We start from the raw sequence: 27042 nt of genomic DNA on the forward strand, positions 1-27042 counted from the left end.
AGATTTCCTACAACGGTGTGTGCTACTCCCTTCAGAGAACAACACAAACATGCTCTGACCAGAGTAGAAAGAGAAATGGGAGGCCCCGCTGCACAACTGAGCAAGAAGACAAGTACATTAGAGTCTCTAGTTTGAGAAATAGACGCCTCACAGGTCCTCAACTGGCAGCTTCATTAAATAGTACCCGCAAAACGCCAGTGTCAACATCTACAGTGAAGAGGCGACTCCGGGATGCCGGCCTTCAGGGCAGAGTGGCAAAGACAAAGCCATATCTGAGACTGGCCAATAAAAGAAAAAGATTAATATGGGCGAAAGAACACAGACATTGGAAAGAGGAAGATTGGGAAAAAGTGTTATGGACGGACAAATCGAAGTTTGAGTTGTTTGGATCACACAGAAGAACATTTGTGAGACGCAGAACAAGTGAAAAGATGCTGGAAGAGTGCTCCTGCTCTGCAGGACCTGGTTGATAAACATCACCTTTATTCGCTAGTAGGTGCAGACACCAATACGACCTGGCAAAGAGGGAGAGGAGAGGAGTTGGAAAGGAGCCCACATGTCACCCAGGAAGAGGCAAAGAGAGAGTCCTGAGGCCACAGGTGCCTTCCATGCCCTCTGATTAATCAGGGATGAGTTGGAAAGGGTTGGCCTGAACACAAGGGTGTGTTCAAGAATCAACAAGCTAATGAACATAAATAAACACTGGTTTATGTTGCATGATTTGTTGAGCACTGACAGATAAAATAAGACTTTATTAATCTCACAATGGAGAAATTTACTCTTGCAGACGCTCTTCAGAACACACAAAGGGGGAGGGGTGCAAACAGCAAATGGAGGTGCAAATAAAAACAATAAATTACAACTAAGAACAATAAGACCAATGTAGCAAACACAAGGAAAATCCTTGCTCTTTCAACTTAAATCATTTCTGTGTGTGCCTTTACAAAAGGTCATCTATACCGTCTGTAGACGGCTCCAAGTTGGGATGTGTCAGACTGATTCTGCGGATTGATTGACTGAAGCGGAATTAGTGTGTTTGACGTCAGAAACTGCATACAAATGACCCCATAAAAGAGGGAACCTGTGTGGAAAAAAAGAGAGAAAAGCTCTGGGCGCACAGCACAGCCGCAGAGGTCTGGAGAGCACCACAACTACACTGTCACTTCAGTCACACTTCGACACGCAAAGACAATACAGAAGACTCTGCGCCTGAAGATGCCTCTTTCAAGCAGCTCCACGTCCTCCACGAAGAGCATCCGCAGAGCAGCATCCGAGCTGGAGAGGTCTGACTCCATCACGGTAAGTTTACACCATAATGGTTTTTTATTCTGTCTTTTTCTTTTTGTAAGATTTAAGATAATCGACATTCACAAATTGTGCTCCCAGTGATATGTCTAAAATGTATTTAGAGCACCGCTAAAAACGGTGGGATTGCGCGCCGAGAGCTTGACGGAGTGACCATTACGCAGCGGCGATGACTGATGCGCACTAGATCAAATTCATATGTAGACTAAAATGTAGAATAAACCGCTTTAATAAGCTTAATGCGTGCTGTGGCAGCTACTCAGGCTATGTCGTCGGTTTGCTTTGACTGCACTGCTGTTCTGGTTTGGACATGTAAAGCGCTCCCATCAAATACCCAAAGAGATACCCCAAAGATAAGAAAACCCCTGAAGTTACCTCGCTCTGTTGTTGTGTCTCTGCTGTGAAAGTGGTTCAAATCAAAAGATATTCAGAGCGCAGGACTTCGATTTTCTCTTTTGAAACAGTCTCCAAGATTCGTCGGTAGGCGTCAAAGCTTGATCGAGGACGCGCGCAAGGAGAGAGAAGCCGCCGCCGCAGCGGCAGAGGCGGCGGAGGCCAGTGAGCAGATAGTGTTTGAGGAGGACGACGGAAAAGCGCTGCTCAACATTTTCTTCACGCTACGAAGCTCCAAGACGCCAGTGCTGTCGCGGACGCTCAAAGTTTTCGAGGTAAGTCGCAATAATTTAAAAATCTGTGTGTTTGAGAGCAAAAGTTGCGCTATAAAAGATACAAAATTAAAAAAAAAAAACGTATCTAATTGTCAACCTTTATGAAAAGTTTTTAAGTTCTAACTCTTGGCTGAATTAATGGTTCAAATTTACTGGTTTATAGAACAGTTGAAAATGATTAATAAGGTTGTGAAAAATCCCACTTGTTGGTCTTTGTCCTGTCTACTTGGAAACAGTGCACTTATAAATTCATTGCAATGCTCATGGGTTTCTCACTCTCTGCTAAACAACGTATCCGATTAAAATGTTAATAAGTCAAAGGGTTTTGACTTATTAACCAATTATAAACTCATTGGCTTGACTTATTAACAAAAATAAGTCAATGGGTTGACTTATTAACCAATTATAAACTCCTTAGTAACCAATTAAAGTCGCTTAATGAGGGTTGCCTTAGAAAGTGGTACCAAAAAGGTTTTGGAAGATAAACATGTTTGGAGGCATATTATTTACTGGACAGTGAAAATCTGATCCTGTCTAAGAGATGATGTTTTCTAGAGCTCAGTTAAATTTAGCATGGATGGTGACATGGTCTGTTTAGACAGAAAAACAAAAAAATCTAATGTCTTTTATGGGCGGAGTAATTATAAGCATAGCCAAATTGAAATAGTCACGAGCAGCAACTGAAGAGTCCAACCACAATGCATGATTTTAAAGGAGAAGAGAGTGTTTAGCTTGCTATTATATTGTGTTGAATTTTTTCATTGTCATGTGGCTATAAACCATATTAGAGGAAGCTCCCAGAAACACATTTCAGAGTCAAAGAAACACTTTTCATATGGGCATGGCTGTGTGAGCTTCATCCAGTACACACCCCTTTATATCAAATATTGTGCTGCACCTTTGTCACACTGCTGTAGGAGTTACATTTCAGTGTGCTCACTGGATTTCAGACCTTTGAAGCTAAGATTCACCATTTGGAGACGCGACCATGCCGCAAGCTCAAGGACAGCCTGGAAGGCCTGGAGTACTTTGTGCGCTGTGAGGTGCACCTCTCGGACGTCAGTACTCTTATCAGCTCCATCAAGAGGAATGCAGAGGACATTAGAACCACCAAAGAAGTCAAATGTAACACCCTTTTGCTTTTCAAAAAGCAAGTTTGAAACATAATCAATATCCCGCAGAAGAACTCACAAAAATATCATTAAACAACAGTTGACCATTTGTTTTCTCTTTTTCCCTGCTAGTTCACTGGTTCCCAAAGAAAATAGCAGATCTGGACAGATGTCATCATCTGGTCACAAAATTTGATCCAGACTTGGATCAAGATCATCCTGTAAGTAACGACTTTTCCAGTACCACGTATGATGAGAAACAATTCTTATTGCTGGGCTGGTTATGTTGTTGGACCAATATGTCATGGCACAGGGAATGTGATCAGTGATTGATATATTTGATTTTGACCAGGGCTACACAGACCGTGCTTACAGAGAGAGGAGGAAAATGATTGGAGACATCGCCTTCAGATACAGACAGTGAGATGCAATCTTTGCCTGAATACTGCACAGACACCCATAAAAAAAGCCTAATACTGGATTATGCCTGATACATCTGTATGTATGTTTGTCCTCAGTGGGGAGTCGATTCCCAAAGTGGAATACACAGAGGAGGAGATTGGCACATGGTAAGAGTTTAAAAATGCTTGTAATGTGTGCTGTGCATGCAGGGCTGATGTGGTGCTAAAAAAATGTCGTTATAAAAAAAGGTGGATAAACTACAAAATTCAGTTGCCCATATACAAGACTATACAAGAGACTAGAACGGCTGAAAACAAACCTTACATCCTTATAAATTTACCCACATACTGTCATTAACTTATTGTTGAGGGGTACACCTTTGGTGTACAGGTGTGGGATACAATACATTATGGCTAACAATCAAAATTGTGTTGTGCATTATTTCATTGAGTGGATTTCAAATGTCAACTGTCAAAACAATTGCATCTGTCCACAGACCCCTGCCCCTGTGGATTATTATCTCTCTGTACACAAGGGGCATTTATTGTGACAATGGGCAAGCCCATATCCAGCCAGCGTCAGTTGACATGGAGTTCCAAATGTAAACCTTAGCAATCAGATAGGTAGCCTAGGTCCTCTCTTTGTCTTGCAAATTAATAGCCTAATTGAGCTCATTAAGCTTCTCACTCAATAATAATAACTCATGTTGGACATATGTTTGTGATAATCTTACTAACTGACAGAACTGAAACAAACAGCCACTTATCATTTGCAACCTCTGGCCGTGTTTTTCGGGGGATGTCTGAAAAACTGTCCGTGCTGTCAGCACATGCTGCTGCACTTTAAATTCATCAATTAAAATATAAATGAAGGAAGGGTCACTGTGTAGCACGAATGCAGTTAGTGTCATGAATGGACAGGCCAGTCCTTCATGTGTCCAGTTACCAATCTGGGTGATGGTAACTGGACAACATAACTTTCGGTGTGTTGTTGTTTAGCAAATGTTTCATGCGTAGGTCCATTTCATTTGATTTGTACCTTAATTCAATAATTCATTTGCATGAAAATTACGTTAACGTTACCCTCGATTTATAACGGACAGGAGCTTCCTACACATATGTGATTGAGCTTAGTTACAGACTAACATTAGTAAGTTAGCTAAACTGTGATTTGGCATTCAAAATAAAATTTGGCATTGAAAACAAAACCTGAAGTGAAAAAGGAAACATTGTCATTGAAACACTTGTATTGGAAAAAGTTGTATTGGCACTGAAACAAGTATTGCCACTGAGACAGGTTTCGATGAAAAATTAAACCATAGCTGTAGGCGTGTGGCATTGTTTTTTCTTCGTATAGAAAATATGGGAAATCATTTTTATATTTATGGCGCCAGGCACCCATATTTTAACTGCATGAACAGACACGCAATAAAATCCAGACTGCAGCTTGCGTGTCTGCAGTCACTCACATGGCTGCACATCAGCGGTCACCTGGAACTCACAAACCGCAAGTCTATGTCCCTCTAAAACTGTTTTTCACACAGGACCTACTGTTAACTGTGACACCCGACATTAGCTAACGTTAGCTCTGACAGCTGACATGACAATGCAAGTGTTGTCAGTGTTGCTAATGTTTCCTTTTTCAGTTCGGGTTTTGTTTTTGATTCTGATTTTAATGCTAAAATTTAAAGGTAGCTCAGTGTTAGGTGGAGTACTATAGCTGAGCATGTCTTCGTTTTCTTTGTTGATTTTTGGCATTAGTCGAATCACCTTGTAGGCTGCAGTGTTTTTTTTTTATTGTTAGTCTGTTTGGCAAAAGAGTAAAACCCACGAAATGTTGCACTCCACGCTCTCGCTTGTGGGAGAAATTCAAGACAGAGTTGCCGCTAGCAGACCTCAACTCTGCAGTTAAGTGGCTCCTCACTGATCGTCAGGTCTGGCTGTACTGACCTCCACAGTGGAGTAGCTCAGGGTGGAGCGGACACACGGATCTGCCTCCAGAGATGGCCTCTACGTTTGCACCCCTGAACCAGTCTGAGATATCCAGCAGGAATGAGATCAGTCTGCCAGTTTCCAATGAATACCTCTGGAATCCAAAGACTTGTAGGCGCTTTCTGGTTTCCCAGGTTTGCCTCTGAACAATCTACGATCCACTCCACTATCTCCTTGCTTACCACGTACCTTGACGTGGGTTACTACAGTGTGGGAACACCAGTTAGCTGTGTGTGAAGCCTTTGCCACATTTTCTAACCAATTGTGCAGGGTTTTGGATCATCCAGTCTCTAGCTGAGAGGCTGGTAAATGCCACCATACCCTGTGTCAGGAACAAGACATTAGCAAACTCAAACTTCTTGAGAGCAACAGGAGGATTTGGACGAATTAATCAAGCTCACCATCCACATAGACACCGTCTCCAGTAGTGTCGAAGGCAACGTGCATTCAGGCAGCCAGATCCAGTTCAACCAAGGTTGCTACATTTCCCATTCAGTCAGCCACTGCCCCCCATGTGGCCTCTCAGCATGCTTGCCCATGCAGACTGGAGAAACAGTCTCTGCAAAGCAGAGAAGTGTGTAGGAGGGATGCAGCTTGTACTGCGAGGCTTTGGTGCACCTCCATGTGCCCAAGACATCCAAAAGAAGAGATCCGTCAGCAGGTAGGGGGATTCTGATCCATAAAGTTTCTCTGATGTCTTCCCTCAACTCACCTCAATTAGTCTCGTCTTAATTAGTTTTGGAGGGCAAACATCAAGAGACAATTCCTTTTCACTTCACTGGATCTCCCCCTTAGTTCTGGGTCTCTCCTGGCTAGCATACCATAATCCCCTTATTAACTGGGCCCCAGGTGAGTAAGAGTCATGGGGACATGAGCATTGATCATTTATCCTGTTTTCAGGATTTCATGGCCATCTTCTCCAAGCCAGATTTGCAAAATGCATATCATCTTGTGTGCAGAAGTAAGAGGGATTAAAGGGAAAGGGTTTTCGGATTGGCTAAAGCACTAGCTTTTTCCCGGCACTTGCTGATGGTACATACTGCAACATTTTAAGTTTAAATATCTGGATCTTGTTCTCCCAGACCATGGCGTTGCATGCTACTGGATGATAACCTCTACATGATACATAATCTCCCCAGATAACAAAGTAAAGTGATGGCCATGGTGGATGCAGCGCTTTATGGGATATGTCTACTTTCATCGCCATTTCATCAGAAATTGCTGTCCCGCAACCTTCGTATGGACCAGTGAAGCACATTTTGCCTTTTTTAGAGTTAATGTGCTGTTCCACCTCAGCTCCGGTTCTTACTTATCCTGACCCTTCACTGTCTTTCATTGTAGAGGTGGCTGCATCTGTCCCAGTGCCCAACCAGTTATAAAAACTCCATCTCCGCACCTTCTCCATGCTCCATACCCCAGCTGAGACTAATTATGACATTGGCAACCGCAAGCTCCTGTTGGTAAAGCAGGCCTTGGAAGAAGGGCATCACTGGCTGGAGGGGGGTAAACATCTATTTGTGGTCTTAGCTGATTATAAGACTCTCGCCTACATCAAAGCAGCCAATGTACGTGAACTCACTTGCTTTGACTTCACCTTATCCTATTGGCCAGACTCTCAACAACACTAGCTTCAGAACTATGTGATTGCACCATTTGTCAGGTAGCAAAGGCACAGCATGTTCAACCAGATGCGGGGGGGCACTCCTCCCACCTGACAGGACATCCAGGGGTTGAAAGAACCCTGTAATTCCTAACACGGCAGTTCTGGTGGCTTATTGTGACATATAACACCTGTCCCCAGGACAAGCCTCCCATTGAGCCCCCTCCTGGACTTGTCCATCCTCTCTCTATGGCCCTATGCCCCTGGTTCCACATTCACTGGTCTCCTCCTCTCAAAAGATCAAACTTTATGACAAGGTCAAATCCTTGTCATAGTGGACAGATTTCCATCTGTTTCCTTTAGATTTGGAACATGTTTTGTGTTTGTGTGGACTTCACAGGCATAATGTGTCTGACAGGGGCCTGCAGTTTGTCTCTGGGTTCTACAGAGCATTCTGTTCACTGCTGGGGGCCTTAACGAGCCTGTCATCTGGCCTCCACATGGAGCTCCCGAGTGCTGTGGGCTGAATATGCCCACAATTCTCTCCAGTCATTGTCTACAGGTATGTCCACCGTGGTTGGGCCGTTTGAGGTGGAGAGGAATGCAAACTCTGTTTCTTCTCCTTTACACCTTGGGCCATCCATGAAAGTCCACTCAATGTGTCATGTTTCCCTGCTTAAGCCTGTTAACTCTGGTCCTGTGACTCCTGTCCTCCCACCTCCTCCTCTAACCCGCCCGGTGGGTGGGCGGTTGGCAGTTACTGTGCAATGCATGTCGGACTCCCATCTGGTGAGGGGACAAATGCAATATCTCGTGGACAGGCAGGGTTATGGTACATAGGAGCGCTCGTGGGTTTCCTCGCGGGACATTTTGGAAAAGCAACCGATACAACAGTTCAAGTGCTGCTCGGGCCGCTGCATCGCCCGAAGTCGTTCATGAAGCCGCCGCGGCGCTCTCCAAGGTCCTGATGCTACCGCCGGGAGCAGCAAGGGAACTATCCGGAGTACTCTCTTTCGTCCCAGCCCGTAGCAGTGGGGAGGTTTCTGCCAGCGGGAACTTCAGCGAATATCTTCCCTGTCCAATCGTTGTCTTCACCTGTTACATGTCCCATATATGCAGCCCCTGCTCATGTTTTCCGTTTGCTGAATCTTCTGAGTCTGAATCTGCTTCCATGTGTGAGTAGTATATCGGAGCATTTCTTTTTTTTTTTTTCTTCGTTGTTTTCTGTGCCTTAGTTTGATGGTTAAGCCAGTTGTGCCAGGTAACACTTGAGAGGGCAAGGTGAGGTTGTGTTCTGACATATAACATCATAAATGCTCAGTAAACCGAATTAAATTTGACTCAAAATTTTAAAAATCACGCAATGACAAGTGAGTAAGCCATCAAAAAGAGGTGAGTCAATGCTATTTTGTAATTCAAAAGATATGCATGTGTAAACAGTGTTTACACTCCAGCCTTGTGCCGATGTGAAGACAGCAGACCACCAGGCATGAAATCAGGATTTACACTGAATACAAATTGTTACTTGGTTTTCAAACAAGCAGTTTGACCTTCACGCTGTTTCAGAACATCGTTGTGTCCGTTCACCACCCACTGAGTCAAACTGTCTCCTTTCTCAGACAGCTGGATGTGTCCTTTATTTTGGTGAATTAGTTACAGATGGAGGGCGCTATCAAATACGTGGCAGCTTGAGTTTGCCTGAGCACAAAATATATGAGGGAGCCGGGAACAAATGGTTTGACGGGAAGACCTTACAAGTCAGTGGATTTCTGCTTGTATCATTCATTTTGCTTTGACAGTTTGAGCCAAAAGAAAAGATTTACAGTGACCAAGCGTAACATTAAAACCACTGACAGATGAGGTGAAAAACAGTGATCGTCTCGTTACAATGCAATGTTTTGCTGGGAAACTTTCAGTCCTTCATTCATGTGGCTGTTGCTTTAAGGGTATTACGGTAACTATGTGTGAAGGAGGCACAGCAAAGATTGCTCAGGAACAGCTTGAGTAATACCCGGCCCCTAAACTCCCCAGATCCAAAGCAGATCAAGCATCTGCAGGATGCGCTGGAACAATGTCCGATCCACAGAGGCACAACCCTCAACGCACAGCACAGTGAACGATATCAAGACGTCGGAAAACCAAAAAGTATCACCCAAAGAACTCAAAGCTGAGGTCGTCTTTGCGCTCTTCATGAATGTCCTGTAATAAAACAGGAGAATACAAAATACACATTTTGATTGAAAAACAAAATCTGAACTATTATGTATTTTTTTTTTCTAATTAGGAGGGAAGTCTACTCAACTCTGAGGGACTTGTACACCACCCATGCCTGCAGTGAATACCTCGAGGCCTTCCATCTGCTGGAAAGGCATTGTGGGTACAGTCCAGACAACATCCCCCAGCTGGAGGATGTGTCACGCTTCCTCAAAGGTAACGACCGAAGAAGAAATTATGACACACCCACAGTGGAGCAGATGCTTGTTCACTGTCCGTCAACCCAGGGTTTGATTCTCTCTCCCCCTGTCTCCTTATCTCCTACTTCCTGAACACACACACACACACACACACACACACACACACACACACACACACACACACACACACACACACACACAGAGCGTACAGGGTTCATGCTGCGTCCAGTGGCAGGTCTGCTGTCAGCCAGAGATTTCCTGGCCAGTTTGGCTTTCCGGGTGTTCCAGTGCACCCAGTACATCCGACACGCCTCCTCTCCTATGCACTCCCCAGAACCGTGAGTATGACTGTGGCTCCTCTTTGCTCCTCACATTAAATCCTACCCCACATTTTGGCCATTGCTATCAAAACCTTCAGAATTTTGACTGAAACTCCATGACTCTCCCATCCTTTGGTCTCTGATGTTGTTCCTTGGAACAGTCTTTTTCTCAACTCTTATGTTAGCTTCGTGGAACTATAGAGTGTGATTTTGATCAAAAACATGTTACATACAAACAAAGTGACAGTATAAAATAAATACACTGAATATAAGAATAAGATTAGAATGAAAGAACCAGTTGGCAAATGTAGATCAAGTAAGAAATACTCTTTGATTTTGAAAACAGCAATCCATTTGTTACAATAACTAAAAGTTGTCCCATAGCATAAAGAAGTGGTTACGTTTTTGTCCCAGTTCCCAGTTTTCAATGTAAATAAGCTCACTTCTTCAGGGACAAAATAAACTCTGGATTTTTGGGACAAACTTAAGCTATTTTTTGGGCACTCTTGTAAGAAAATGAACTTCTGTCTTCACTTCTCTAGTTTCACACTGGGCACAGAATTGTTTTTCACTCAGTAACCATTGTTTTGTAATGCAACCAGATTGAATTGTGATCACAAAGTCTGTGTTTAGTTAGATGTATCTGTGCAGGGCTTTTCGATTTGGATCAAATATGGTCCCAGTTGAATCTGTCTTTGTTTTTCTCTTCAGTGACTGTGTCCATGAGCTGTTGGGCCACGTCCCCATGCTGGCCGACCGCACTTTTGCCCAGTTTTCACAGGTGAGATGAGAGGCTCAAGCAGATTTACAGATTGTTGTTTCCTTCACTGTTCTATTATGTTGTGGTAACAATTTACTGATTATTTGCTGCAGAACCTTGGTCTGGCATCACTTGGAGCTTCAGATGAAGATATTGAGAAACTATCAACAGTAAGTAACGCCAACAGTACTTAGGGACTGCACAAAAAATGTTGAGGTGTTAGGAGGAGCTGAACCTTATGTTAAGCAAGACCCTCCCCAGGGCTATCAGTATTTGCTTTGAACCCTCACTGACATATAAAGAAATAAAAACACCCCCAGTAATATGTTGACTCATGCCCAGTTTCAATTGTAATGTGCAAATGGACCAATAATTAGCCCGAATCACACATTTGGAATGTAATTAGCAAACTTCTGAGAAAATGTAACAACGTGTAACTCTGTTCACTGAGCATTCTCACTGCCCTTTATGTCTGTTGGCTTGTGAAAAAGAGGGCGTGCCCTTCAAAGAGAAAACATCAGCAAAATACACATTTATGGTCCATGGCACACAAAAAAAGGAATTTTCTGGACGTCGTATTTTGATTGAACCATTCAGGGTTTAGTTTTTTCAGTAAATCTCGCAAGAAAAAGATGAAGCAAAATAAAAATCCTTCTCCTTTTTCGGGCCCGCCTCCCTCCCTGATCATTTTTGTACAGCCCCTTATCTAAAATGTGTCATATGAATAATGAATTGATTGTCCGCCTTCTTTTTCTCGGTCACTTTCCTTATGTTTCCCCCTTCAGTTATACTGGTTCACCGTTGAGTATGGCCTATGTAAACAGAATGGTGAGGTGAAGGCTTACGGCGCTGGACTGCTCTCCTCTTATGGAGAGCTTGTGGTGAGTTCCAGCATGTTTTTGCTGATCTCTGCTCAACGTTTTACATTTTCCCTGAATAAAATGCAACAATCACAGCCAGCTGAGCTGTCAGCTAATTGTCCATCGTTTTCTCTTTTAACTTTAATCCAGCACTCGCTGTCCGACGAACCAGAGACAAGGGAGTTCGATCCAGAGGCCGCGGCAGTGCAGCCCTACCAAGACCAGACGTACCAGCCGGTCTACTTTATTTCTGAGAGTTTTTCAGATGCCAAGGAGAAATTCAGGTACTGGACCAAGCATGCAAACACACCAGATCGTCCAGAGACAGAGGGAAGAAGGAAAAAATAGAAGGAGAGAGGGGTTATGTGAGGACAAGGTCAGAGAACAGCCAGTCAACCCCTGAGGCCACAAACTTTTGTAGGTCAACCATAGCAGCCAGAAGACAGCTGTTACTAATGTAGCCTTTCTTACCAAGGCAAAACGCTGGAGTTTTATTTGGCAAACACATCAAATGTTGCCCTGCAAAACAAGAAGCTTTGGTGAGTGTTTTGACAGTATTTGCTCTCCAGTAGAATACAGCACATAACATCTCTACCACACTGGATGAGAAAATATCAGCATGGGAATGTTTGTAAGTGCGTAGTAAATATGAAATAGAGTGCATTATGAATATCTTTACAGTGGCACTGATGCAAGCAGGGTATTCCACTCTCTGCAAAGGGTGCATATGCATAAACAACAACATCAAATGAGGGAACTTTTTCTAGTCAATTAAAGGGAACCTCACTTATGAATTCATTATATCTGACTTTTTTTTCTTTTTTTCATGCTTTTTTGATATCTTTGACAAGGGGGTATGTGTCAAGTATCAAGCGTCCCTTCTCGGTGAGGTTCGATCCGTTCACCAGCAGCGTGGAGGTGCTGGACAACCCGCTGAAGATCCAAGGAGGCCTGGAGGGGGTGAAGGATGAGCTTAAGATGCTGACAGATGCCCTCAGTGTTTTGTCATGATGATGCCCCCAGTCTGTGACTGCCCTGCTGTTGTTTGCTTCCTCTGCGCTGCGCTCTGCGATGTGTGACAAGACCAATGTGTTCATCTTTCTGTGCTGTGCCTCCAGTATGATGCTGTTTCTGCTGAGTTGTTGCTTGATTGATGCCGGGTGGTTGGCCGACAAGGTTGCAACCAATTAAAACCTCAATACGCAGTTCAGGCAAAGTTTCCAAAGATGTTTAACATCCGGCTGGGTTTGGATCCATTTGTGAAATGGTGGGGTTTTACCGACTGGGTCATTCATACTTTTAAAGCAAAATGTGTTGTTTGAGAAATATGTCAAAATCTGAACCAAAATCAAAGGGAACTGTGATTATGAATGTACTAAGAGAAAACTAAATGGGTATGGTATAATTATTTTAAAATCAAAGAAACATAATGGTATGATAAAGATTAAAGTGTATATTTAAATCATTTATTTTATTTAGAAAATATATTATCTCTGCTGTGCTAAAGGCTTTGTTTTCCACATATGCGTATTCAGTATTTGAGTATAAATTTGCTGATTTATTTGGTTTTATGCAGTTCTTGTCTTACAGTGTAAATGCAAAATAAAACAATAAAAAAAAACTTTCCATGTCATGATGTACTGTTGATTACTCAAATAATAAACAATCGCAAATTAACATTTTTGTGTCATGTTTACATCAGGTAAAAGTGTGTGTGTGTGTGTGTGAGTGTGTGAGTGTCTAGCAGTTAATCTGACCAGACAAACAGAAATCACCCGGGCCAACATTTAATTTTTATTGTTTATTGTTTAGTATATTTTATTGCCTTATTATATTTTCATTCTGGTATATTTTTAATTGCATTTACGAATATTTTTATTGCACGTTGGTTTATTTTATTGTAGTTATCTTAATTTTATTCTTTCCAATCTCTCTTATCTTTCTTATTATCTTGTTTCTGACATGGGGGTTGTAATGAAAATTTCATTGACATGTCATGCTCAATGACAGAATCTTGAATCTTGATCTTGAATCTTAAATCTTAATTAAGCTTGGCTGCACAGTAGTACATTTGTCAGCCACAAGAGGGGGCAGTCCAGCAGGGCTACCTGCCTGATCTTAAAATCACAGCAGATTACTGAGTCTTAAGGAATCAATCATCTTAATGCTCTCCTCCTGCCTTCAATCACGATGGGCTATTTTGCAACATTATTAGATGTTAAAAACAAGCTAATAAATGTTTGGATGTCAAAATAAACTCCTGGAGAAGTTGATGGAAAACAGTTTTTACAAATACAGCCATGTAAATCAAATACAGTATTTATCAGCATTGAAAAAATCGTGTTGCGTGACCACCACTTATATGAGTAGTGCAGCCAACTAAATGAATAGAACAAGCTCACCTTCGACAACTGGACCCTCTTTGCACATGTTATTTGGGTCACTAGAGAAAAGTGCTGGCCTTATAATAATATTTCTAATATTTCTGACACCGTGAAACAATGTTAGGCCCAGTTTGGGGGTTTGTCCGGACAGAGCTCTTGGTGGTCAGGTAGGAGCATGTGAGCCAGGTCCTTTGCTCCTCCAACCTGCTGAGAGCTGCGAGACAAACAAACGGAGGTTCATACCTGGACCACTAGGTGTCAGTCCCAGTCTGAAGACACGTCCTGAGCCTTACCTTCTGCAGAAGCAGCACTTATGTAAGTGCACCCTCATACAGTTTTATAAAGAGGAAAAAAAGCTAACTCACATGTAAAATCAGATTTTGAGCCTCTTTTATCTCCTGTGAGGCTGCCTGTGCCACATCTGGATGAGGCTTCTCTGCTGGACCTCTAACAGGACAGTTTCATCCACACTGTGGATGCATTGATAAGCCTTGATATCAGTATTAACGCCTAGTTTGTGAGCAACCAGATGTCATCTTTGTCTTCATCACTTCCTCCTGCCTCCTCATCATATGACGCAGCATCTACATTGACCACAGGCTTTGACGCTGCTGCAGCAGCCAGCCGCCGCCGCCGCTGCATCCTCCTCCTCGTCCTGTACCAACCCCACTTTAAAGGCAGGAGCACCACAGCAGTCAACCTCCACTCCACTCCCAGACACGCTTGACCCCGGTGACGACTACTACTACTACACTCCACCTGAGTGGGAGGAAAGCCGAAGCCCGTGGCCACACTGCTTCCACTCTGAATGGTAATCTTAATTACAGCAGGGCGGAGACATTGACATTTTTCCTGGAGTCTGAGGAATTACGTCTATTCTTGTTCAGTCTGCGTCCTGTGTGTAAACATTGTGATTGTAGGTTACAGTGCGTAAACGTGGAAAATGCCTATGGAATTGTTCCATATTTTGTGACTCTCACTCTCACTCTCTCTTTCTCTTTTTGCCTTTTCTCCCTTTAAGCACTTTTCCATAAAACGTCTCTGGACCTTTTTTTTACCAGCCGTGAAGAGGAGGAGCGAGGGGGTGGGGTGTGGGTGTAAGGGGCGTGTTTTGGTATATAATACTTCTCCCTGAGAAGTTTTGCCTGTCGCCTGGTCTTTGGGACAGCCTCTCACACATCATCTCTATAGCCGCACCAACTGGGAAACTAACTCACCTGCAATCTCTCCAACCAAATAACCCCCAACGTTTTGACTACTGCCATCTGACATGGAGACCCAGCAAAGACACGGACGCCACTCACTTTGCCACACCTGCCGGAGAGCGCAGAGCAGCAGAATGAAGGTAACCAGAGGGAGCAGATAACTGTACACTCTCCGGTCGTGCTGTGCGGGTATTGAAAGACCTCTGGCGGGGTTGTAACGATGTTTTCTCTCTCTTTTTTTTTGGCTTCAAAGTGATTCGGAGTTTCGGGCTGAGCAGATGCACTGATCGCATCTTTTTATTTATTTTTTTTGTCTGTGTGTGTGTTTGCAATATGAGCAACCGGACATCTCTTTTTTTTAATTTGCATGCAACAGAGAAAGTTCAAGATGCATACATGACACGAAGAGCGGCCGGAGATTTGAAGCATTTGTGCAACAGGTTACCTGATAGAGTAGAAGATAAACAGTTGAGAAGGCTTTTTTAAAACCTATTTTATTTTTATTCTTCTCTCGTCTGGATGGTGCGCCGTTCTCTGGACTCGGAGCAAACAGCTGGTCTTTCCGTCGGCAGATAGGGGGCGGTAGGTCTGAGGGTCAGTGAGCTCATCACAGGGTGAGCAAGGGGAAAATATATGCTGAGTCTGGCTTTTCAGATAGTTAACTATCGAGCAGCCGGTCTTGCAACTTCTGGAGAGTTGTGTAAGAGCGCGAAAGCCAGAGATACCGTCTACTTTTTCCTCCAGAATAAGCACTTCTCTCAGGTGCGACACGGTGACAGCGGCCGATAACAGTCCGCTGGGGGAGTGTGTGCACATTTGGCATCATTTCTCTCACGCAATGGGCTTTTTCTGAGTTAGTAGGTCAGCTCATCAATGCATGGAAACAGCACTTAACTCTAGAGGTGGAAGATCTTGCGCAGGCGAATGCGTAAAGAGTGCCCCCTCGAAAGATATATTTTCATGTCATCACTTCTGCAATGTGTATGTGTGTGTGTGTTTGTGTCTGTGTGTCTGTGTGTATGCGCGCATTTGTTGGCCAGATGCTTCACTGTGCAATGTGTGTTTTTGTCTGCAGGTCAAGAGGATGTCTTCGTCCAGTCGCGCGCTGCTCTTTGCACTGGCCCTGACGCTCTACGTTGTGGAAATAGCCTCGGCAGAGACGCTGTGTGGGGGAGAGCTGGTGGATGCGCTGCAGTTTGTCTGCGAAGACAGAGGCTTCTATTTCAGTAGGTTTCCAAACCATTGCAAGTTTTCACAATGGGCCGCCCGAATGTCGCGTTTTTCCCTCCGCGCAGTCTCTCTGTTGTTCGTTCGCGCACACATCTGTTTGGATAGCTGAGACTATCGCTCTGTCTGTGGCTGCGCGGTATGCGTGTTTGGTATTTTTCTTTCTCACTCTCTCTCTCTCTCTCTCACACACACACACACACACACACACACTGAGTGAGAGACAGAAAGAGAGGGAGATTATAGCCAGCTGTGTGTCTCAAGACCTCGTCCAGGCTGCTCTGCTGAGTTTGCGCATGCTGCCTGCAGCCCATACCTCTCATTGCATATGAAAGGCCGGCGAGCTGTGAAGGCACACACGACTCAGCCCGACACAATGGGCCGCTTGTTTACCAGTAAAGTAATAGCACCCCAAGAGGCATACCAGTCACCTCAGCACCAGTGTTCCCAGGCCAGGCGATCACAGTGATGAGTCGGAGGGGGGTGGGGTTTTGGGGAGGAGGAGGAGGAGGAGGGGGGGTGTTTTTGATGTCAGGTTAAGAGGAGGGATCATTAACATCAATTCTGATCATTGCTTCCATTGTGGAGATGATGGAAATAGCTGTAAAGCATTATGCGAATGCGTTGTGGTGGCTGTTAATCCTCCAATGGATAAGCTTCTGTTTGCACAGTCTGCAGTGTTTGCCACACACAGAACTTCACCTTCCTCAGATGTGGAGTCTGTGCGGTGGAGCAAACTCTGCTTTAATCTGACTTAATTTATTTTCCCTTAAACGCTGCTTATCACCTTTGACATTCGTGTGCTGTTCGCCACAGAAGCGTCTTTCCAATCAGAAAGATCATTATCCAATTCAGGCCAGCGTGGATGTACTCCCCCACTCTGCCTTCTCCTCCCCCCTGGATCACCCTCTCTTTCTCTCTCATGTTCCTCTTCCTGCAATCAAACCTCACTTTCCCTCTCATGAGATTTCGTCAGCACTCTGTTGGGTGCAGGACTTCAAACAAGGCCTTTATCGGTCGTGGATAGTGCTCCCCTGTGCAGCATGCTAACCCTCCACCCCTCCACCATGTTCTTCTGTACCTTTCTCTCTCAAGTCTTTACTCTCTTCCTCTTTTGTTTTGCATTCTTTCCCTCTGTTTTGACCCTCACACACCCTCTCTGCCTCTCTGCACTGATCCCCTTTCTCCTGTTTTCTCTACCTCTCTGCCCCTCCTCTCCTCTCTCTCCCTCCTCATCCTCTTTATCTCTGCTGACTTGACAAAGGACAAGGTCACATAAGAGTTTCCATTTTATGTACTTGCTCAGCCACAAGTCTGTCTGAGAGCTTAGCTGTCAGTGTCCATCACTCTCTTTTGGTGTCTGCAGCACAGGGTGTTTACGTGTATATTCACTCATTAAAGGACTTCCAGATAGCCCTAATCAGATTACCCTCTACAAACAGAAAGATTTGTTGCAGTTCGTCATAGATTTCCTTTTATCCTCTTTGCTCCTTGGACTGCTATGATTGTCCAAGTAATCCTGCACAAACAACACAGATTCATTACTGATGCCAGTGTTGTGTTCTCTGGCCTGAACCTCACTCTCCTCGCGGCTGTCTTTCATCGCTCGTTGTGCTCCTCCTCAGGTAGGCCAACCAGCAGGGGAATCAACCGGCGCGCCCAGAACCGTGGGATCGTAGAGGAGTGTTGTTTCCGTAGCTGTGACCTCAACCTGCTGGAGCAGTACTGTGCCAAACCCGCCAAGTCCGAAAGGGACGTGTCGGCCACCTCTCTACAGGTCATACCCGTGATGCCCGCACTAAAACAGGTACGTCTCACCAACAACAACAACACACCAGTATGGGAAACGCTGCTAATTCTCTATCTGTCCACCCATCTCCTGCGCCTCCATTCACCTATGGGGCTTGCCCCTATGTCCCTGACACAGTGTGCAGACTGAAACCCACGCAAAGACAGGTTTATCTTGTTAAATGGTCATTGGTAAGCAGTTACCCTCCATGCAAAGTGCTGACCATCATGGAAAACATGAAGACAGTTACAGCACATAATATTCAGGAAAAGGCAGAGTCATACTCACAGACTGAGACAGACAGTGTGTGTGTGTGTGTGTGTGTGTGAGAGAGAGAGAGAGAGAGAGAGAAAGTCGTGAGATGGTGGAGACTGCTGGTCCGTAACAAAACAGTGTGTTCTAAGTGTGTGATTATTAGTCACGGAACAGCAAGCTCTCCCAAACTGGCATGCATTTTGATCCGTGTGGTCAAAAACACCTGACCCGGCCAGCAGAGCCTCTCTGAAATATGTCACAAACATGCAGGGAACCGTCAAAGCGTTTCAGGTCTTTTCACTGTGGTCACAAGACTGAGCCGTTTCTGCTTTCCAGATCTCTTAAAAATCCTTTAGACAAGACTGGAAAGGTGTTTATAATGTTTCTGCTCTGACTTGTTAGGAACTCAGTATCAGCAGCATGAGATTTGCAAGTGATGTAAACAAAGGAATTACCTAGACACTGCAAATGTCTGAAGAAAAAATAATGTACCTTCTGTGTGAAATGCAGAAAAAGAGAGGCTGCAGGGGAATTAGTTGGGACATGTCCCTAGTTTGTCTGGCCAGAGAGAGTTGATGGGTACAGCCTGCTCTGAGGGCCAGCTGTTCTGAGGCTATTGAGCAGGCCTGGAGTGAATGAAGGGGGATAAACACTCCTCAAGTGGCAGGACCAAAACAAGCCATTCATATGGAGCACTGGCTACTCACGCATAAATTCTAGCTCCGCTGCTACCACTCCCACTTTGTCTCAATCCCTGTTGCTCAGCACAACACCTACGACTGTTTAGAGGAGTTTGCTGTGCGTAGAAGAATAGAGGTTTAGCAATGACAGCGTGCATGTGTTGTTTCACGCAGGCTCTGGAGGGTTAGTCAGTTCAGCCGGTCGTTGTGTGAACGACGGCTTGCCCCTCATATGTATATGAGGCAAGTGACTGCCCTTCCCTTCGACAGTATTGTAAGAGGCTGAGCTGAGCACTTGTTGACGGCTCCTCTCAGTGAAGGAAACCAAAACAAGGGCAAATTGGAGGCAAGGCGAGTCTGTTATGGCGCTCGGCGCTATAAGAATGACATTTGATTTCCATTTGACTGGTCCAACAATGACCGAATGTTTCCACAAAATAAACAAGGCTTTCCTCCATTGTAACAAGCACTTGCACGGTGTCTTATCACTGCTAATGAACTGACTCCCTCTTTTCCCCTTTTCCTTTATTTTCGCCTGCACGCCACAATAGGAAGTCCCAAGGAAGCCGCATGTGACCGTGAAGTATTCCAAATACGAGGTGTGGCAGAGGAAGGCGGCCCAGCGGCTCCGGAGGGGTGTCCCCGCCATCCTGAGGGCCAAAAAGTTTCGAAGGCAGGCGGAGAAGATCAAAGCCCAGGAGCAAGCAATCTTCCACAGGCCCCTGATCAGCCTGCCCAGCAAACTGCCTCCCGTCTTGCTCGCCACGGACAACTATGTCAACCACAAATGAGCCCACTTCCAGCCCTTTGCACAGACAAGAGTTTGGAGGGAGAAAAAAAGACTAGGGGATTATAGCTTTGTCTCTGACGTCATTTCTGTGGCAGTCCTCTTTGACCTCCCCTGCCCTGTCCGAGCCCACCAATCCCTCCCCCTGCTCTCATCCACTACTTCTTGACCCCCCTGGCCCTTTTCTAATGCCCCCCTCAACCCCACCCGCCCTCCTCCGGCACACAAACATGCCTTCACATTCTTCCTGTCTGAACTCTTTCGCTCCCTCTCTCTTTCAGTCACTGACACAAAAGGCACAAATACAAATGATGAACAAAAAGTTAACAATTCGGCTGAATGCAATTCAGGTGGATCCTTAAGCAAAAGAGAAACGGGAAAGGAGAAAAGAAGATGAAAGAGATCTGTGGTTTGCAAGTGTCAAGAGGACACCCAGCGGAATGTTTTTTGTTTTTTTTTTGTCCTTGTGGAAGACGACTGAAAGTGAAGAGCAGCTTGCATGAAAGAATCCATTCCACGTAATTTTTCCTGAGGCAAAAAGAAAATCTGTGTTAGTTCTTTTTCTTATTAGTTTGCACCTCTACCTATAAAGGGACTTCCACACTGTAAGGAATTATTTTGTAAAATTAGATTCCTGTTCCAGCACCTTTTGATCACAAACAAAAAGCAGAAAAGAGTCTGCAAAATTGCACATTGCCACGGATTACGTCAAAGTAAAGAAAAAAATGGCACTATTTTTTTATGAACAATGAACGTGTAGCTTAAAAAAATGACATGGTGCTAGCTTTGGGAATGGACTCAAAGAAGAGGTTGAAAAGCACGTTTTTTTTCTTTGAATGAATATTAAAACTTTCCGTTTTAAGGAAAGTGTGACTTTAAAAAAAAGGAAAATAAAGGATATGGGGGAGCTCCTGGCAGTGGCAATGTCAAGGGGGAAGTGTCACTGAGAGAAGATATGGGCTGTGTTGGCATCTAGGCTCATCTAGGCTGCTCATCACTAGCTTGCCGGCGCAAGCTGCAAGGGGGACCTGAGACCCAGTCCCTGTTCCTCCTGTCCCTCTGAGGCTGCCAGACACAGGGAGCAGTGTGTGGACACATATGGGACACCGTGGACCGCCTGGATTGGACAGTGCTACAGTTCTGGGACAGTACTTCCTGTTTGCCATGGCTTTGCAGACTGCTCTGACAGGAAGTAACATGGCATGGACAAAGAGCAAGTGGGATAACGATGATTATATTTTATTTTGTCTTTTTTTCTGTTTTCTTTTCATATCAATGTTTCAATGAAAAAAAAGGAAAACCCCGTCAGTTTCTGGTACCGTGACATTCCTGTTTTTCCAAGTTAGGCTTTTTTTTGTTTCCATGGTTATTGTTATGATGTTATTTTACAGTTCTAAAGAAAGGCACAAAATTTCAATTCAAAGGGAAAAAAACAGCAATAATGTCAACTAACATTTTATTTTTATTGTATATCAGTAGTATTCACATGCTTTTTGCCTGAAAACAAATACTTGAATATATATATATACATCTATATATATATATAAATATAAATATAAATATAGATATATAATTAGTTTCCAGGGACGTTGTGTTATTTTCCTTTAGTCTGAGCTGTATCTTGCGTAATGAGCCGCCAAGCTTTTTTGTTTGTTTGTTGAAATACAAATAAGGGCACTGTATAAAGGCATTATTTATTTTGTTATAAAATATATTTGAAAAATTGGTCCAAATAATATACGTAGCACTGATGCTCAACTGACGGTTTTATTTGTATGATCTCTGTTTTCCAATTGGAGTTGTAAGGCTTTTTTGTAGATGCTTTGTACCAAAAATAATGTCTTTTCTTTTTTTTTTTCCTTTTTCGTTTGCCATAGTTACTTTAATATTTTAACAGCAGCATAGCCTGGATTGCTTAGGCATGTTATGTCACAGAAATAGGCACATACTCTGAATACGCTGGTCTGCATGGATTTCCAGAAGCCTGTCAGGGTTATCTGTGAAAAGGAAAGCATCAATGAGTGACTTTATTATTGGAGAAATAACTGTTCAACATTGATTGTACTCAAACCCACTATGTTTTGAAGCCACTTTAGTATTGATGGCAGGGGAATGATCAGTCCTTCATTAAATCATGTCTTTGTAATTGTGCATGGTGTCCTATGGTCTTCTGAGGAGCATCTTGCCGATGTGCCAGTGCCACTGATGTTGTCCTGTGTTGGTCTGGGTCATGAGGCCACAAATGTCCGGGCAGTTGTAGATTTAGGGTTTAGCTTACATGTGACTTGCAGAAGTCAATGTGTTGATGCCTTAATTGAAGGTAATGATGTTGCTATGATGCTAGTAACCATCAAAGGTCACCTCAAGGTCATTGTCTATCGAACAGAGAGCATGTCGTTGAATCACCTCATCTATCTATCTATCTATCTATCTATCTATCTATCTATCTATCTATCTATCTATCTATCTATCTATCTATCTATCTATCTGTCTATCTGTCTGTCCTTTTTTCTCTGTTTGTAGAAGACAATGTCCGTGATCTTATGCATCAACGGTATGTATCTGTATTTGCATGGTGAGGGGGGAGGGGGCAGGGTTGTTAGCCTGCCATTCACCCCTCAACAATCCTCCAATCATCCATCCATTATGCATTTGATGAAGGGCTATCACGCTGAACCATTTCTGAAGCACTCAGGAAAAAAAACAAAACAAAAACAAAACAATCTATGCTCTCCGAGGGAAAAGTGGAGTAAGTTGCTGAGTGTAAGTGATAATCTTGTTGTGGAAGGGCAGCTGAGGTTGTTATCCACACCTGGCCACAATGACACAGCTCTCTGTGACAAACCACTGAAGCCCATGTCAGAAACAAGGTAATTCTGTGCCACATCATAGTTTCTTCCTCTATTGTGTCATGCATCACCCAAGAAATGGAGACTTAATGGATACTCGCCCTGCTGCGGTGAATAGTCAAGCCAATACTTCTTCTTTCTGTCAGAGAGATCTCAATTATCAAGGCTGCGTCCTGTCTCTAATTATATTCTACTTCAGTTGTGCAACAAAGCAGGCAGTGCAATTATGATTATGATTATTATTATATTATTGTTAATAATAATATTATTATTATATTTTCTATTTTATTCTATATTTTCCTGCTAGGACTGCATTCATTCACTATTGTAATGTTCAAACAGGCTACTCTAGTGTTCTTATGAATGGCGTGAAAGACAACCACTTCTTTTCGCTGAATATGAAGAAATATATTGCCGAGCAATGGCAACTTTTTCTGTGTCAGTAGCTCACTCAGCCTGTGTGTATTTTATTGATTTAACCTCTGCACGCTAGAACGTCCGAAATGCACAATTCATGTACTTTCATTTTTAATATCAATAAAAAAAACATTTTATCAAACATGCAATGTCTAAAAGATGTACTGCTTTGTTCATTGTATTTGCCCGTCTTGGATGTGTGTTTATGCTTCTCGGTGTGTCGAGCTTGAGGCACATTTTTGAAATCTTTTTTATATCAATTAAACCTCATGTACCCTGTAAATGATTTATTGCATCTTAAGGCCTTGCAAAGAATCTCCAGTTGCTTTCAGCACCCTCTCTGTTCCTCTCACCCACCATCCCCCCTCCTTTCCCTCTACTTTCTCTCCCTCTCTCCATCTCTGCCGAGTCCACGTCTGTCTCTGTCTGTCTCCTGCTCTGTGATAGGGCACAGTGTGCCAAAGTGGAAATCAGCACTCAGAGTGGCGAGCAGGCTGGCCACAACTCCTCAGTCCTCCCTCTGCTGCATGCTACACTAAACCTGACCTGTTCTCACTGCCTCTGACACACCCATCCGTACATCCATCCCTCCATCCTCCAGCGGCTTGCTAACTACTGGAGCAAGCTCCACTTCAGCGGCTAAGTTTAGTAACCAACATGTCTCAAATTATCACATGCATATTCTGAAAATGGCACGACCTTTCATTGTTGACATGCATGCACATACCCACCCATGGGATGTCTGTTGCCGGGCAGATTTACAGTTTAGTATCTTTGTTCCCAGAATGGAACCATTTTGGGCACTGGGGTTATCTTGGTGCAGCAGAGTTTACTGTAGCTCTCAGTTCTGTTTTAGGTTGGCATCAAAGAGTTTGAGCTTTACAAACAGGAGAGGCAGGAATCTCTTTTTCTTTGGCTGTGGTGCAAAGTTCTGCCTTACAGTGATGAGATGCACATGAGCTGCTTCTGGGAAAGTGGAGAGATTATCATTGACTCTTACTGTAGAGGATCTTGTGCTCAGTGTTTTATGGTCATAAATTGCTCGATTAAATCACCTTTTCCCATCTCATGAAACCTTATTGCCTTACCTTGCAAGAAGAGGGAAAAACACTGGAAGTGCGTACTGACAAAAACTATTCGTTTCTGAAGGATAGCTAGAGGCTGCACATGTTCACACACACTACTGAACTTGCATGCGAACACATGCAAATCTTCACATATTTTCAGCTGTTTCAGCAAGTGAATTCTTAGTCCGTTCCCTTTATTGATAAATGCATTATTACTTAAAGTGTCATTTCCTATAAAACACTTTACTCTTGCTGTCTTTTCAAAAAAACCCTCTGGCAGGTGTGTGTGTGTGTGTGTGTGTGTGTGTGTGTGTGTGTGTGTGTGTGTGTGTGTGCGTGTTCTCCAGCAGCCACTCTGGGACTGAGCCTGTTCCCTGCAGGTGTTTATGCATAGTATAACTCTCTAGAGCTTGGTAATGAGATCAGGGACTCTCTGGTCCTCAGGGTTCGTCACGTCACCGCTGTGCCTGACGGGGCAGAGTCTGGCACAACATAAGTCAACCAAAACAAGCCAAACCGGGCCACAGTGCGCCAAGACAGATACTTGTTTTCCCAATTGTTGATGGTGATGTTGGCGAGAACTTGTCGAGATCATTAGAACTGATGCCGAAGTGGTGGTGCTAAAAAGAAGAGATGTCAACGTAGTTAGACAGAAGGAAATTACAGTCTCATTTATTGCCTGGATTACTCTGTATTAATGACTTGGTTGTGCAAAAACCTGAATTGAACTGAACAATGTGAGGAAGAAGGGCTGAAGAGTATTTTTCTTGTGCCCAAGGTATGTATGTAATTTGGGTAGGTGCATTTTTAACATGTTGTAAAATTTAAATTTACATCTGCGTCTAAATCTGGAACCTAGGCATAAAATCACTATAACATTATCCTAAATAAGTAAACAATAGAAGGAGCACATAAATGCCACCTCAACCTAAACTGGTGGAGCCAAATAAACCATAAACCCAAACCCACGCATCCATCCTCATCAGAGAGGCCTCCTGAACTGTGGAGCGGAGTGTAGATGTGGGTGGCACAACTCTCCCAGGCCTGACATTGGAAACTGCCAAAGAGCACACTAGAGTTAGTTGTGGTTGGCCGGATGCACGGGATGCATGTAAGTCCAGGCCAACTATTGAGGCACAGGGTTTGGCAAGCCCAGACCATCACAGCCCAGCGTGGCCACACAGGCCAATTAAGACAGGCCTTCTCCTCTCCTTTCTTCTCCTCCCCTCCTCTGCGTCTCTCTCATCTCTCCCTCTCTCTTTATCTCTCACTTTCTCTCTTGTACTCCCTCTCTCATTCTCCCAATCCTCACAAAGCGTGCTCACACATTCCTCTTTTCCCACTTTGCCTCTCTAATTGCTGGGGACTGAAAAGAGGGATGGAGAGAGGGGAATGAGATTGAGAGAAAGAGACAGAGAGAGGGAGAATCAGAGGGAAAGGGGGTCATACCACAGGACCTCTATGGCCAGGACAAACTGTACTGGCCCCCTGGAATAGTCAAAACTCCTGTGTGTGGTGTGTATGGGCTCGAGCATCCAGCACCCACTCTCTCATTAATTACACTGAAACATAACCATTTGGCTAATTTCTGCAGAAGAGCTTAATTTCATAATGTAATTCAATCTACATCCTTGCATGGGCTCTGAGGAGGTTACAGCAGAGCCAGAGTATAAAGAGGGGATTGTGTTTCTTCAGCGCCCCACAAAACTATCTAATTGTTGATTCCTAATCAACCAGGAGCTGCGAGGAGGCTTTCCTAATTATGTAACCGTGAGTTCTGACATATTAACAATGAAGTGGAAGTTTTAGTGGGAGGTGAAACTGTGTGAGGAGAAGAGAAGAGAAGAGGGTCGGGGGTAGTGAATTTCCTTCTTGGTCAAATCTTGTTGTTTACATGGCTTAAGATGTCATGATTATCATGCTTGAATTCTATTTAAAATAATCACAGAACATATGACACAGTTTGTAAGATACAAGATTGGAATCCAAGGGTGTGAGGATGAGACAAAAGAAAAAAACAGAGCACTCAAAAGCATCTGCACAACGTCAGTGTGTGTCTATGTCTGATCGTCTCCTGAAGAGCATGAGAACGATCCATACAGCCCACTCACACACTAAACATGGAGTGCTTTGGATGCTACGTCTATAAAGTTTTGCAATTTTGAGGCTTTCGCTGTCTTTGTCAACACACCATTGAGAGGTCAGAGATGGCAGAAACAGCAGAGCAATGTGGATGTGACAATATGTGTGGGGTAGACTGTATTCTGGAGGGCCAGAGCGAGGGAAATGAGGTGGTTAAGCCATACAAAATCATAACAAAGGGGGAAGTGGTTTCCAGTGTGGTCACTGGGTCATTGCATGACAATTTCCTCTTACTGGAAAACAAGGGGGTCACAGCTTTACACTGAAATATACTCTGTGTGTGGTGCAGAGACCGCCTGGGCTATACTTATTCACAGGGGTCAAATGTTACACTCTGTGGCCACTCATTTGTGAGATTTAAACCTGTCCACATTTGCTTCCAAAAGAAAAAAAAAATTAACAACAACCCTGACACTACCTATGCATTTTCCAGCAGAGGTGACCTTTATCGCATTTGGCATTTCTCAAATATTCATGGATTTGTTAAAGGCTAAATTTAATTGAAGGTGTTGCAGGAAGAGTGAAGTGGGTGGCAGTAAATGTTGAAAAAGCAGAATGCTGCACTTAATTAAACAAGGAGGTCAGCATCTTGTAACGTTTAAGGTTTCTGAGTTTTTCACTTTAACATTATCCAGGTGTGTCCTTACTTCACTCTATCAGGGCATTCATCATTGTTGCACGTCAGTGTCACTATGTGGAGGTCACCGGGGCACTACCTGGGACTACACACACACGCGCGCACAAGCGCGTGCGCACAAACACCACACACACACGCGCACACACGCACACACACAGGCGCTGCCTTCCT

General features: G+C 43.9%; 2 protein-coding genes across 2 annotated transcripts; both read left to right on the forward strand.

Moving 5' to 3' along the window:
- Nucleotides 1-1215: 1215 nt before the first annotated feature.
- On the forward strand, nucleotides 1216-12443 carry th (tyrosine hydroxylase). The gene is made up of 13 exons (XM_041939518.1): nucleotides 1216-1299; nucleotides 1770-1973; nucleotides 2924-3098; nucleotides 3218-3306; nucleotides 3438-3505; nucleotides 3604-3654; nucleotides 9363-9508; nucleotides 9695-9830; nucleotides 10524-10593; nucleotides 10686-10742; nucleotides 11358-11453; nucleotides 11583-11716; nucleotides 12284-12443. Exons 1-13 carry the CDS (start codon nucleotides 1216-1218, stop codon nucleotides 12441-12443), a joined length of 1470 nt encoding a protein of 489 aa, XP_041795452.1.
- Nucleotides 12444-14979: 2536 nt separating this feature from the next.
- igf2b (insulin-like growth factor 2b) lies at nucleotides 14980-23169 on the forward strand. The gene is made up of 4 exons (XM_041939519.1): nucleotides 14980-15161; nucleotides 16097-16247; nucleotides 17874-18055; nucleotides 19524-23169. Exons 1-4 carry the CDS (start codon nucleotides 15087-15089, stop codon nucleotides 19761-19763), a joined length of 648 nt encoding a protein of 215 aa, XP_041795453.1. The 5' UTR covers nucleotides 14980-15086; the 3' UTR covers nucleotides 19764-23169.
- The last annotated feature ends 3873 nt before the right edge of the window (nucleotides 23170-27042 follow it).

The sequence above is a fragment of the Chelmon rostratus genome, chromosome 6 (genome assembly GCF_017976325.1).
Source record: "Chelmon rostratus isolate fCheRos1 chromosome 6, fCheRos1.pri, whole genome shotgun sequence".
Taxonomy (NCBI): Eukaryota; Metazoa; Chordata; class Actinopteri; order Chaetodontiformes; family Chaetodontidae; genus Chelmon; species Chelmon rostratus.

Bases quoted from the DNA above. Each gene is read 5' to 3' on its own strand.
- th (XM_041939518.1), top strand. From the start codon at position 1,216: ATGCCTCTTTCAAGCAGCTCCACGTCCTCCACGAAGAGCATCCGCAGA. The intron at 1,974-2,923 runs GTAAGTCGCAAT...ACTGGATTTCAG, and splicing joins GGACGCTCAAAGTTTTCGAG to ACCTTTGAAGCTAAGATTCA. The intron at 3,099-3,217 runs GTAACACCCTTT...TTTCCCTGCTAG, and splicing joins AACCACCAAAGAAGTCAAAT to TTCACTGGTTCCCAAAGAAA.
- igf2b (XM_041939519.1), top strand. From the start codon at position 15,087: ATGGAGACCCAGCAAAGACACGGACGCCACTCACTTTGCCACACCTGC. The intron at 15,162-16,096 runs GTAACCAGAGGG...TTTTGTCTGCAG, and splicing joins CGCAGAGCAGCAGAATGAAG to GTCAAGAGGATGTCTTCGTC. The intron at 16,248-17,873 runs GTAGGTTTCCAA...GCTCCTCCTCAG, and splicing joins AGACAGAGGCTTCTATTTCA to GTAGGCCAACCAGCAGGGGA.